The following is a 14,902-nucleotide window of genomic DNA, read 5'->3' as shown; positions in this document are numbered from 1 at the left end:
AGGGGTCAGGTGCCAAGTCCAAAATAAAACCCACTTGCACAGTGCACCTCAGAGGTATCTGCAGTAACACTAAATCCCATGGCAGTGCAAACTCAGGGCAACGCAAGCTCAGGCAAAGGGTCTCACTCACATCTCCTTATACCAGGTAAGGATTTGAAGGGACATAAATGTGATTTAGCTCCGAGCTTAACAGCCAGCAATTGTGCTGAAATGGGATGCTGCTTATACTGAATTCAGTTCAGTTTGGGGGTTGATTTAGAAATAGCCGGCTGTGATTTATGGTATAGGGAATGCAGCAGAATTCCATTAACATCAGCAGAACACCTCTGCATTTCACTGGGGAACCTGGACCTCTTTTCCATATGTGAACACAGGATGTTCCTCCTCCTTTGCATAAGTATTTGAAGCTGTACTTTACACAGCTCTACTCTGGAAAAAGAATTGAGCTTTATGTCACCTCTTGTTTGTAAATGAATTTTTACACAGAGAAAAACCTTCATTGGATGCTATGAGAAATCCCTGACTTCAATGGGAACTCCACCATCCCGTACTAAGAAAACAGTTTATGAACCCAATTCCCTTCATTCATGCACTCCCTAATTTTTCAACATTGCTACTATTAACTTGCACACCGTGTAGCCTTAATGATTTTAGGTTACATTTATACTACATGCTTCTATTTATAAATGGTTTCTACGGGAGAACAATCAATATTTAACAGACATTTTAAGTGTGCAGCAGACATGAGCAGCATGTGTTAGAGAAGGTCAAAGGCACATCAATAGCAGGGTTACAAACACCTATGAGCTCTGACTTGCAAATAACCCACTGGGCCAACAGGATTCTGTAACAATATTAATAGCAAATTATCCAATTAGTGACAGTTTCATTAATAACTGTGTCTATGTAAACTATTTTAAATGTAATCCAATTACACAAGGAAGCAATTCCATGCAATTCCTGTGTGTGAGGTGACCTATCCCGTGACAAGCATTAGGGAGAAATCTGTGGGTTGGGGTTTTAAATGCCACTCTTGTCCCATAAGCTTGAACTAATACTGTAACATTTCCAATGCAAACACCATTACAGTGTTATTTTGGGATTCGGGCATTTTATCAGACATCCTTAGGGTTAAACTCTGCTCTAAGACACATAAATTCAAGTCTCACAGGAGCCTAGAGCTGCTTGCTGGGCGTATCTGTGCGTGTAGGAGGCCACAACTTAGCCTTTTTATTTACAGAACCATTAATTAAATTACTGCAATTAAACATCAAATCAAATTGCATTAAGATAACATTAAGCACACAGGAAGTCAGAATCAGAACTTGTATTAGGGTTAATGGGAGCTGTACGTGGGTAGTTTTTAATGCACCTCTCCAGAAGCCAGATCCCAAAGGATGCAGCTGACATACACAAAACCAACACTTTATGCAAATATTCTTTCCCAGTGTCCTAGTTTTTGCACCATTTCCAATTGTTTGTGTAGATTTCCTGCTATTTTCCTCTTCAGGCAAGTTACCCGAAGCGAGATGGACGAGCTTGATAAATGACAGTTTCTGATCAACTCAGAGCAGCTGAGAACCACAAAACTCCCAGCTTGCAATTAGTCTGCAGGGCACAAGCTTCAATAACAAATCCATCTGAAATTATGACTTTTCGACTTTATTTTCAATCTAACTCTTTTCTAATTAACTGTAATAGTAATAGAGATTTCTGGGGGGGAAAAAAAAAGAAGTCAAGGGCCTAGAAATCCCTGTTTTCTTCATTATCACACCCACAGAAGTGACCAGCAGCTCCACCCAGGAGATCCCAGCAGCCACATTCCCCAGACAGCGGGGAGAGGAGATCCCTCACTGCAGAGGTCCTGCATTGCCTAGGAAATGCAGGGAGTTCCCCCAAAATGTTGATTTTTTTGCCAGAGCGGTGAAGTGGGAGGACTTAGGTCTGCTCCCTGCACCCTGGGGAGCACCTTACAGCAAACTGCCACCGAGCACAGTCCTCCTCAAGGATCCAAACTTGCCAGTGGAAAATCATCACTGAAACAGAAGATATTCCTGCACCACGCTCCATATAGATTGTTGCTGTATTCTGAACTTAATGGTTTTCTTGAGAGTTTTACAGCAGAATTAAAATAATAATAATAATAAAAAAAGATGTTTGCTTATGCACTGATCAAACTAGCACAGAACTCTGTGTGCCTGTATTTTCAACTGGAGAAAAAACATTGAGGAGATTCAATATTTATGTAATGTTTTATGGAAGTTCAATAGAAAAATCCAATATAATTTCCCAATTAAAATCACCTGCTAGTTGACTTACATCCATTACTATTATCTCAAGCCACTATATACTGAACCTATTCACACAATAGTGTTATGTGAACATGCATAGGTTAAAAATTAGTAATTACTGTCTAGACAATTCACTGTTAGCTATAGATGAGCGAATATAATGAATAATTTATTTGATTAATTTTGCATTCCTTTTCCTCTTTGTGAATTGATCATGACCATGGAAAACTTGAAAATGTACTCATTTATCAGAGTAATTTTCTGTGAATAATTCTTAGCCTGAACATTTTCCCACAAAACAAACTATTCTTACTTGTGGATTGAAATTCGCATTATGGGATAGAAGCTATGGAGACCACTGGCACTGTCGTTCCTTTTTGCTTAAGCAGATCATCATGGAAATAGTAGCAGTGCTAAAGTGCTTTTACAAAAAGAGAACCCAAACAGTTTGATGCTCATTTTGCTGTATAAGTTACATAACTAAGAAAACTTACGCAACTTACGAGCAATAGCTAATACTTAATTTTAAACTACAGATGAGGTGGGAAGTCCAACATCTTTACTTTGAGTTTAAAAGCCCACAAGCAAAGGGGGGAAAATAAGCACCAGCTGAACTGGGGGAACAGTGGGAAAAGATGACTTGCAGGACTTCACTGTCACGGGGCCATCACTTCACAGGGCTGGAGGGCTGCTTTTAACAGAAATTGCTGGGCCCTAGAAACCAGATAATGTTACAGTGTAAGCATTTCTTCTGATCTCTATGGGCAGAGTTGCATTTGAGCTGCCAATCTAGAGGCAGGAGACTAAACAACCATTACGGATGCCTATTCTGACATGGAATTTAATAGCATGTTTTTCCCTTTGAAATTTGCTCTTCATTAGGTGAGCTTCAAAATGGAGCCTGAAACAATGAGGGGCTTTAACTCTGCAGCAGATCAAATGCATTTTGACATCCATACACTTAGGAATAAATGACACACTAATGAGATACAGAGATCAAATGCTCTGTTTGCCACTTAAATCTCCAGCAATATGAAGTGCATCAAGGTTGTTAACCCATGCCTGGCACTCCAGGATGCTGCAGGGCCCAAATAGCCCCACATTTTCTTTCTATCAAACTTAATTCTTGTGGCTCCTCCTCTTTCGCAGGGCCAAGGCAACGCTACAGGAATTATCTTGCTCCTGACCACAAGGAAACAAGAGGAGGAGAAAGAGGAAGGATTTGTGAAGGAATGAGGATGAATGAAGTTTGATTTTGGGATTATATTTTCTGCCTTTTTCCTTACACTCTTTTCAACATCCTTACAGGGAGACAGCACAAGCAGCAACAGCAAACACTGGCTGGGATCAGTGTGAAAGTCAGGGCAAGGAACTGAGGAGGGCAGGAATGGAGGAGAGCAGGAATTGAGGAGAACAGGAACTGAGGAGGGCAGGAATGGAGGAGAGCAGGTTTGGGTTCTCCCAAGCATCAGCACAGCAGCCTCACCAGCACTGCTCTCATGGCACTGACGTTTTGGGCAGTGATATTCCCAGAAGAGCTGGAAAGCAGCTGGAATAACGAGAGTTGTTGCCATTCCAGTGCATTTACCAGCCCAGAATTCCAAGGTCCCAAAGATGATGCAAAACTCTGTTAGCTTCTCCCTGTCCTTGTTCCCACATTTGTGTGATGCCAACATTTCACCCTTTGAAACTCTCTGGATCCATTTCTTCCCCTCCAGCCACAGCATTTATTCCCTCCGGAACACCTGGAATTTGCAGTGCCTGCTCTCCCTGCCCTCAGCAGTGCTGGTGCCTCTCTCCCACTCCCCATGAGTGAGTGCTCTCTTCTGCCTCTGATGGATCTTGAAAGAGCTCACAAAAAAGTGCCAACCAGCACAAAATGCAGCTCGGCCTCCCAGCCCCACAGGAGGCAGAGCCGGGAAACTGCGAATTCACAGACTTCAGAACTGAGCAATGCAGAATATTCCAAAGCTGTCCCAGAGCACTGCACTGGAGCATCCTGGTTGTATTAATAAAGCTGCAGCTTAGCATGTGCAGTGAAGCTGAGGCACCTTTGGAAGCAATTTCTTTGCACGTGATAGCTGCTGATAGGCTCCATTACAACTTCTAAAGCTCTTGGATCGCTGCTCTGCTCCATCTTTATGCTGCTGTTTTAATTTAATTTAAAAAATAGAAATTACATGAAAAATAATTCCTAAGCCCAACTGATACTGGGGCCATGTAAATCAGAATAACTACACTGAGGTCAGTGACAGCTTTGAACACAAGTTGTGCAGAACACAAATTTCCTTTAAAAAGGAAAGCATTCTCTGCAGCATGTACATAAGAAATATAGTGTGTGTATATAAAAATATGTATCTATATATCTATTTCCACACAATACAAAGTTAATTTATGTAGAAAGGACTTATCTTGCTGTACATCTTATAAATGCAGGCTGACTACCAAATACTCCTAATAATGCTTCCCCTCCAGCTAGCAGAACAGCTCAAAAACAAACATAATTTTGTTCATGTATGTCCATTATATTCATGTGCTGATTTAATTAACAGTGATTTCAGTATCTTGCAGAGTTTTTCCCTGTTTTACAAATGATGCCCTTTTGATGAGGGCTTTGGTTTGAATTACTGGCCAATCAGCTGTGGACCCAGACTGGAATGCTAAATTAATTGGCAATAAAAGCAGAGTGAGCACGCTGGAAAAACTTACAGATGAGCCAAATTATTGGGTAATTGCTAAGGAACATGAAGGGGTTTTAAGGCAGATAAAGTAAAAGCTTTGCAGCTCCCTCCAGCACACTCTTTCCTGAGTCTGGGTCTTGCTTGGAGCCCCTTCAGGCCAGCTCAGCTCAGCTCAGCTCAGCTCGTCCCTCTGGCCATCACCCTATCAGGAGGGTCACTGTGCCCTCATTCCTGCCCTGCAGGAGCTCCCACCACTCCTGATCCTCTGTCAAGGGATGCCTCCCTCAGCCTGCACTGAACTCCCATCAGAAAATTTGTCGCAAAAGGAAGCAAACCTAATGGAACAGAGGTATCCTCAGCTCAGCAGAAGACACCTCTTACCATTTCCCTCTGCACCTTTATTATTGGAAACACTTACTCCTAACAAGAATTTAGTGCCTGTGCACCCTTGGAGAGGATTTTCTAAGAATAGTAACTGTCCACATGGATCAAAGAGACCTGAGATCATTCTGGCTGCAGGAATGCCTGGATGTCCTCCTACCCTTGATGTATGGTCAGCACGTTACCTCTTCCAAACACAGCTTTATTTAGAAACCCCTGACCAAAGCTGCTCCAGATATTCATCAATCAATTCTGAATCACAGCTTCTTTCCAAAAACAGGCCTGTGTGGTGCAAAGTTGGGGCATCATCAGTCTGATCTTCAGAAAGAGCTATCTCCAGAGCACGGCACTGTCAGTAAGAGGGCAGGGCAGGAAGAAGAGCCTCTGTGCCAAAGGGAGTAACCCCAGGAGCAGCTGCAGCATCGGGTGGGAGCAGGGTGACAGGGCCCTGCATCCTGCCAGGGATGGCCACCTGGAGGAGGTGTGATGCTGGGAGCAGGAGGGGGAAGAGAAGACCCCTTTGCCTCTCCCAGCATTGTGTGTCTGGGTGATCATTAATTAGCTCCAAACCTGCATTTTACAGCGATGACAAAGAGGAGGAGCAAGGCCAGACTTAGGACACCCCAGGGCCCATCATCCAAAGGCAGGTGTGGGTGTGAGCCCAGCGCAGGCGTTCCCAGGGCACGGACAATCCTGCCCCATTCCTGTGCTGGGAATGCTTTAAGGACAAACGTGGGATATAAAAAGCCAGCCTGCCATGCTGGAAGAACCTTCATTCCATGAGGTAATCACCTGCATGCATCCAAACTGCAAACAGCTGATAATGTGTGGTCAAATCACCGTAATTTGGGGAGCTTCAGAGTGACTTCCAAGAGGTGGATTAGTGGGAAATGCTGCCTGTAGGACTCGATCCTAAAGGATCTGGAGCACTTGGCATCAGCCTTCTCTGCATGTTCGTTAATATTTTGGATATGATTGTAACGAATATCAGCAAGTGTATCTAATTTGATGAAAGCAAATTATTGGTTCACAGTGGAATAACATGGTGCTTTACTCAAGCAGGCATAAAACATGAGGATGAAAACCTCGTATAATCTCCAGCTTTTGTCATTCAATGTTTATCATCCAACACAGTTGAATACAATTCTTATCTTTGATGGATGTGGCACACAATAGCTGTTTTCTTGAGTGCATCATAAATATTAATAGTATTCACAGAGCTTCTTAAAATTTGTCATGTCACATTGCTTTCATGGAAACATTTAAAATGCCATTATTTTTGTCCCACCAATAGCAAATTTTCCTTTCGTTTCTTTCTTTCTTTTTCACTCTCGAAATTAAATGGTAGAGGATGTTTAACTGAGCAGAGGAAAAAAAGGGATAATGGTTCACATTGAGCCATTCCAAAACCTACTTCAGATGCCCAGAATTAGACTGAAAGGGGAAAAAATGTATTATCCTTTGGAAAACACAATCCAGTTAAAAACGAAACACTTGGTGAAATTGAGGAGATTTGTCTGGAATTTCATTTTTGGAAGAACACTGAGGAAGAACGCTGACATTACCAAAATGGGCCTACTCCACCATATTCAGAACGGGACATTTTCACTTCAGAATAAAACTGCTTTTTTTCTCCCAAAATAAAATATTTGTACATTATTGTATATATCCTAGGCTGCATCCAGAGCAGTGTGGGCAGCAGGTCAAGGGAGATAATTCTGCCTCTCTGCTCTCATGACATCCCACATGGAGAGCTGCCCCAGCCCTGGGGCCAACAGCATCAGCACCTGGAGCTGCTGCAGTGACTCCAGAGGAGCCCCCAGAGCTGCTCCAGGGCTGGAGCCCCTCTGGAGCCAGGCTGGCAGAGCTGGGGGTGCTCACCTGCAGAAGAGAAGCTCCAGGGAGAGCTCAGAGCCCCTTGCAGGGCCTAAAGGGGCTCCAGGAGAGCTGGAGAGGGACTGGGGACAAGGCGTGGAGAGGACACAGGGAATGGCTTCCCAGTGAGAAACAGCAGAATGAGAAATGAGGCAGAAATCCCGCCCTGGGAGGGTGGGCAGGACCTGGCACAGGGTGCCCAGAGCAGCTGTGGCTGCCCCTGGATCCCTGGCAGTGCCCAAGGCCAGGCTGCAGCATCCTGGGATAGTGGGAGGTGTCCCTGCCCACAGCAGTGGGTGGCACTGGATGATCTTTAGGGTCCCTTCCAACTCAACCCATTCTCTGATTCTATGATTTAATCAAGTTGAATCAAACACCTCAGTTCTACAAGGAAATAAGTTTTTCTGCTGTTCAACAGCTTTGGTCACTCCAGAATGGCTTTTCAGGGTGTCTGCTCCCAATGGAAGCTGCAATCCCCTGGCCTTGCTCAGTCACACGAAGCCCATGTGGACGTTCTCACAACATCTGCTCCCCACACATTTCTCTCCCAGCGTGTTTTAGAGTCAAAAACTTCCCCTGATCAAACTTAATGAAATCTTCAGTGCTTTGTGTTTTGGCTGATGTGTTTCAAGAAATCTTTTAAAATTTCATCTTTCTCCATAAAATTCACCCTGTGGCTTTCAGAGCATCCTGACAAAACAAAACCATTTAATTCTCTACGACAATTAATTTGGGGATGGTAATAATTGCACAAGCTCCTATCTCTGCCACAGAGACATAAAACACTCACTATGGGCATGGGAAATAAAGTAATACAAAAGAAGAAGCTCTTTTTTCCTATTCTGTACTCTCTCCACAGTAGTCAATTTGCTCTGAGTTTAAAATCAATCCTTCCAGTGTGGGATTTTGGGAAAGCTCAAGGCTTCAATCCTGCTGCCATTAATCAGTGTTAAAATTCACACTGAAACCTGTGATCTGGGAGCCACAGATTCCAGTTTTATTTAAAAACAATGTTGATAATCCCCTAATATTTCTGGGATGAAGATCTACTCTATATTGAATTTACATTTAAATATTTTTTCTATGAAATGATGAACGTTGGGGAGGACAAAATCCCATTCTGGGCAGGTTCCTTTGCATGCAAAGTACAACAGAAAGGCACTCTTAAAAGGGAACTGCAGGGCCAAAGGTCAAAGTGATTTCAAGTAAGAAATATGCATTAAGTGCAACGGATAAACACATAGGGGACGTTTTTGCACATCAATGCATTTAACCAACTTCTAAAAAATATGTAAATCATCTGGGTTTGCTAGAAATTACTGATCCTATCCTGGTTTTTTTATACATCAGGATTAAGTGGGTTTGGTTTTTATTTCTGACCCCAGAGCAAGCAAAGAAAAAGCTGCTAAAGCCTGACATTTTCCCATTTAGTTGAAGGGGAAGGTAAGCTGCTTTCTGAGTCTGGGTCAGCTTCCACCTTGGACTGAGTGTGCTCCTTTAATTGGTGTCTCAATATAAGTCCCATGAGCAAACCATGATTTCTGTAGGAAAAATAAATTCTTTAAAGTTTTTTCCCTCAAACAAATCAGGCAAGTGTTGCACCCAGCAACCCCATTTCAGCCTGAGTTATAGAAATGGGCACCTCTAAGGACAATTTTTCTGGGTGTTCTTGTCTGGCAGCAGCCAGAAATGCAATTATCCAACGTCCCATTTAAAGGAAACCTCAGCAGAGCAAACACAGCCATCTGTGTAAGCAATTCACAACGTCAGTAAACCATTACTCAACCCATAGCTCACATTTTTGGGGGAGGAAACAAAATTCCTGAAGACATAATTCAGATACTATTCAGATTCAGATTCATAGTTGGAAATACAGCAACGTTTGAGGCTGAGGGGAGCAGAGTCCTGGGGAAATATTGATTGTTGCATTTGAAAACCGCTTTGGAATAATGACAGTCTGGGACTTAGAATTCCATTACTGCACCAGAAAGGATCTGCAGCATGGACATCTAGAAGAGCAGTGCTGCCAGTCACAGACCAAGCCATCATTTTCCCAGATAAGAAGACAATGCCAGGTATTTTTCTATTATTAAGTCTATTGTTCCTCAAGCCTTCAGCCTCAGCTGGAGCCCTCTTATAAGAAACAGCTAAAATACATCTCTTCAATGTCTTATTCTTTACTTTGACTAAGTTCCTGGTTGCCTAGAAACTCTCTAAAAGACCTGGACTTTAATTTTTTCTCTTTTTCTTTATATTTTTGCCAACTGTTAGATAACAGATTAATCAAATCACATTTGTTTGTGACAGAAACCTGGATGCCAGACTCAAAGCTGGGGAAGTGTTTGTTTCTTGCATCCCAGGAGTGCCAGACTCCACTGACGACCTTGCTACTAGCAACTTTCCACAGCTATGGAAATTGCAGATTATGTCTGCTTAGATCAAGAGCAATAACTGAGAATTATGGAATTGTATCATCACTGGACAGGACAGATTTATCTGTGGATTTATTCTGTAATTAGCAAGACACCCACTTCCAAATAATCTTTGCAAGATTATTATATCACATTTTTATATTAAGGCAAATCAAGGTTTAGATCCAACTTTAGAATGTTCTGATGGACCTTCTGGATGCCTAAAACACCTTCTGTTGCATCAGACATCAACCAGATTCACAACTCCCATCCTATTTTAATGCCATAAACCTTATTTTAAAATAATCACCTGCTGTGTTTAGGGTCAGCTATTCTCACAGCAGAAGGCAGATTCTTCCCCTGATATTCGGTAACACAACAAACAGTGGAACCAGAAAGAGCTTTGGCTCTGCTCTCCTCTCCTTGATCTGCTAGTCTGCTGCATTTGATGGAAATGGATCACCTTTGCTTTGGGGGACATTAGTTCCACGTGTTAATCTGGACACCAGGTGTTGGAAGAATCAATTAGCAGAGATGTTTATCACCAAAAAGAAGAGGAGATAAGCTCCCAGGAGCAAAAGGGCTGATGAATTCAGCTGGCAGTGGATCCTGGAACGTTAAACTGAACAGCCAGATCCTCAGAGGTTCTCGGGGACATGTTTGTGCCCCACAGGAGGATGGTGCTCCAGCCAGAAACCTGCATGGATCTCCAAACTTCCCTCCTCAGCATCTTCCAGACCCATTTCTAGAGCTAAAATCTCTCATCAACTCTTTATCTCAAGAGGTTATGACAAAAAACTTAGGTAAAACTAAATGTTCCTTCCACTCTCCTCCAAAGAAACCTCCTGGAATCCAATATTCCAGCTCCTGAGTAATCCTCCCATCCATGCTTTTTCACCTGAATTAAATCAGCCTAAAGTGTTATGCAGAGTTTAGGTGACAAAACAGCATTTACATCCTTCAAAGCCACTCATCCCTGCTGTCAGTTGCTCTTAAAGGTATAAATTCTACCTCTTTTCTAACCAAAACCATTTTTAGAGATAATAAGCAAGAGCACTGTAAGATTTTTAAGTGTTTTTAAAAAGTACATTTAAGAATATAAAAGGGACTTAGAAGTCATTCAGAAACAGGTAAAACTAAATTAGACTGACTTCATTTCCATTTAATTTTCTATTCTCATCAAGCTTAGTTTATTCAGGTCTGATTAATTAATGTCTGCAAAGAGTTCTGAAAATATAAAACACTACATAAATACTAAATAATAATAGAGTGCTTAAGGAAAAGCTCATTTGTTAATTTGCATGGAGTTTTAGGAATTAGCATTTATTTATTTCCTCTGTGCAAGCAGGCCCATCCAATCCCTTTTAGCTTTTTTAGTAGAAATTACTTTAGCAGCTACAGGACAATGCATCTTCATGGATTTTATGTGTTCCAGGTTACAGAAAATGCATTTAGGAGGACTTGCAAAGTTGTACAAAGTCAAACCCATGTCCCATCCATCCCACGTGGCTTTGGCTGGTGGCTCCAGGGTCCCTTCCCCCTCCAAACTCCTCCCAGCAGCTGGGAATGAGGGAAATGAGAGCTTGGCTCTGGATTTGCTTTTCCTTTCCATCCATGGTGCTCTGCACCTGAAACCACGATGCCATGTGCAAGATGTTCCTGCAGCACATTCTGTCATTTTTATATCTGATTCACCATTACTGTTTGATAATACTCCATCCACACAATTAGAGTTTTGTTTCATCTCCTACATGCTTCAAAAAAAAAAAAAGGGAACAGAAGAAAATTCTCTCTTGACTTTTCTGCACATAATTTCTGCCCTATCACTGGGCTGCCAAGTGTAGCCTTTGGCAGTAGGAACTGGAAATTAAAATTATTTGGGGCCTTGTTTCCATTACAAGCATCTTTCCTTGCTTCTGGTCAAGCCAGTGGCCATGCAGAGGAAAACACCAATATTTGGGGGTTGTATGGTGTAATAGAATCAGCACAGACCAACTCAGAAAAGAAGGGTAAATGTTCATGAGGAAGCAAGTAAAACAGAGTGGGTGTTTCTGAGGGAAGTGCTGTAACATCCAGACTCTCTGGCTGTTTCTCTGGTTTTACACCTGAATTTCCCCACTGAAATCCCTGTTCATGTGTAAAGGTCTGGTACTAAAAAGTCCATCAGGCAAAACACAGGTCAAAGGTCCCTCCCAGAAGAGGTGCCTCTGATTTTACCAGGAGATATTTGCACTTTCTAAATAAATCATCAGCTTCAAGTTTCTGCACACATACACCTCAAACCTTCTGGACACCTCCACCTCAAACCTTCTGGACACCTCCATCTCCAGAAAGTATTTTGACCTTTTTGTGTAACTCCAACCAGACCTTTTAATAAATTGACACTTTGCAGCTCACTGGACTATTGGGCTCTTTTGGGGAAAAGCAGAGCAGCAAACAGTCCAGTTGTTTGGTTTAGCAATGAAGTTTCCCACACATGCAATGCTAATTTATTTCATTGAAAATGTCCCCACTAATTACAACATTTACCCTCGGAGCACAGGCATGGCAGTGCCATTAATACAGCAGAAGACAACGGCTCCAGAGGAGCTATTTCCATGTACCAGGCCAATAACCCACAAATGGTAAAGGATTTTCACAGAAGACCCAAATGGTTTCCAAGGAGCCATTACGGCACATCAGGTAAATAAAATATTATTGAAATGGATTTTTTGCATTTAAATCACTTGCAGCAGGTGCATAGGAAGCAGCTTATAATAAAAAGGCTCCCATTCCCTGGAATACTAACGAGGATCAACGGAAACATTCAGCAAAAGGAAGCAGGAGCAGGTTCTTACCATGGCCAGAGGAACGATTCCCACAAACATCGTTCGGCTGACGAAGATCTCGGACACCATGAGCTCGCTCACGGAGTCATCCCGTGGATATTCCACCTGCCAGGTGATCTGCTGGGCCCCTGCCAGGCTGCTGGCGTTGTCAATCTCAAAATCCATCTGCAGGATCTCGTAGGAGGTCATGTTTGCTCTGGAAAACAAGGCGAAATTCCCCACAACATCATTAGGATGTTGATAACAAAATGGATTTTCATTTCTCTTTCCTACCCACCAGAAGATTCGCCATTAGGTTTAACATGCAGGCTTGAGACACTGACAGAAACCAAAATAAAACTGCATGTGGGCAACTGCAGAACTTTCTAAGTGAGGTGAAACTGGATCTTTTAGTTTCCTGAAATGGAGGCATTTTTCCCATTAAACTCAGGCATTCATTCTCCACAATCACAATGAACTTACAGAATACGCCACAAACCCTTGGAAAAGCATTGCACAGATGTTGCTAAATTATTTAATATACCATTATTATAATTTTGATGCTGCAGAACAACAGAATACTTGGCCATTCCTCATGTTGTACCAGAAATGAGCTCTTGTGGGGGGAAAAAAAGTCTTTCAAACCCAAACTTGTCTTTATCTCAGTGAAAAAATGGATTTGCAGAAATTATACATGACAAGAAATGAGGGGTAGATTATCTCTATTTTCAATTCATGCCAACATTCTCCTCATCAGTGGTGCAGACTTGTAATTATATGGCAATCCTGTATTTCTCATCTGGAAATAAAAATTTAAAAGTAAAGAAATGGATGTAAATGCACAGCATTCAGAACTGAATTTAAGAATTACTTCTGCTTCCTTTCTTAACAACAACTCTTAGCACTTCCCTCAGGTCCAAAACTATGTAAATATTAATAATTAATCCTCAGGTTAGAAAAACAGATCTTGTTTTTGTGTTACAGAGAAGCAAACAGACGCCAAGATTTAACCAACAGCACTCGGCGTATCCACAGCAGGGATCTGTTTAGAAAGCAGACCTTTGCTCATCTGAACTTCCCCAAAAATTGAGTTGTTTTACAAATCACACAAAGTTTACATACAAATATTTACAAAGCATACAAGTTCCTGCCCCACCCTCCCAGACAGACCCTGCAGTGCAGAGACCTGGTGGAGGTTACAAAGCATGGAGAGGGGATGGAAATGCAGCTCTGACTGCAGCGGCAGCTGCTTCTTCTGTTGGAGAGACAGCTGATTTTATCAATATTGCTGAAGTTTTGGGGTGAAATCTGAATCTGCTGTATGCCAGGCCAATGGTACATTCATCATCTGTGTGCCCCTTCCCCAAAGCAGGCACTCCAAGAGCTGTGCTCACAGAAAGTTTTAGCTGTTGCTGCAGACAAGAGAGACTCAAAACATCCTTTTCCTCTTCCCAAATGCACAGAGGCAGAATCTGGGTTTGCCATATGTTTTTGAAGGAGCACTGTAAAGGAAAAAAATCTGAGCAGGAATTATTGATTTTCGTGTTTTCTTTCTGACAACAAACTACCTAAACATATGCTTCAGTGCCTGGAGGATGAATACTCTCCACGCTGACAGAAAGATAATATCCACCTCCAGGCAAAACTAGAAGCTATTAAGGCATCTTTTGTGTGGCCAACCAAACAACCAGCAAAAACCTTTTAAGATAAATTTTATTACATAATAATAGGGATGTAATTAAACCGTTTCTGTTAAAATCATAACCACTGTGGGCACCAACTCAACTTCCTAGTTCTTTGTGTATCACCTCCAGCAGTCTGTTTTATCTAAATGACATAAAATTAATTTGCTCACAACACAGAAATAAGATTTAGATATGAGCTTTACACTAACTATGGATTTAGATACTGGGCCTGTCAAGGTGTGTTTAGGTTTGCAATTTCACTTCAGTCTGTTCAAGTCAATAGTTGCCACTCATAAAAACACTCAGGAGTGGTTTCAAATTGAGAACAAAACCACCAATGGAGGATTTGGGTACAGATCCACCAATTAAATAATAGGGCAGGTTAGCCTGCAGTGACAAATCTGTTCCACAGGTCCCACTGACCAGCACTTCTTTGAGTTCAGTCCACCACGCCCTCAATTTCCTTTCCTGTTTTTCTTTTTACACATCCAGAAAGAAACCACAACTGTGGGTTTATACCTTATACATAAACTTTCCTCAGGTCCACCTATATTAACTGTGAATTAAAACAAAGCTGCTCCCCCAGGCCTCGATCCTGGTTCCAAAGAGAATCCTTGTCATCACTTGGAAAAACAACGTCAAATGTTTGGCAAAGGTTTTCTGCTTTGTCTCAGAAGCCAATTATGTAGCATGACATGTTAATATTGATTAAAGAAGGCTCCACTGCTCTCTTGGGCTTCTGCTGAAAGAGATGGCCTTGAACCATCTTTC

General features: G+C 42.0%; 1 protein-coding gene across 2 annotated transcripts in view; it reads right to left on the bottom strand.

Annotated features, from left to right (window-relative positions):
* The window catches only part of TMEM132B (transmembrane protein 132B), a 219,920-nt gene that overhangs the window by 53,297 nt on the left and 151,721 nt on the right, over positions 1-14,902 (bottom strand). For both annotated transcript variants that reach the window (XM_042034899.1, XM_042034900.1), the window contains exon 4: positions 12,477-12,663. In XM_042034899.1, the coding sequence (XP_041890833.1) occupies positions 12,477-12,663 (187 nt within the window). The remainder of the gene's footprint in view (positions 1-12,476; positions 12,664-14,902) is intronic.

Source organism: Corvus kubaryi, unplaced genomic scaffold, assembly GCF_017639235.1.
Source record: "Corvus kubaryi isolate FWS band 111438036 unplaced genomic scaffold, C.kubaryi_AGA036_p1.0 37382, whole genome shotgun sequence".
Taxonomy (NCBI): Eukaryota; Metazoa; Chordata; class Aves; order Passeriformes; family Corvidae; genus Corvus; species Corvus kubaryi.
Note: the sequence above shows the minus strand (reverse complement) of the source record. Positions and strands in the feature narration are given on the sequence as shown.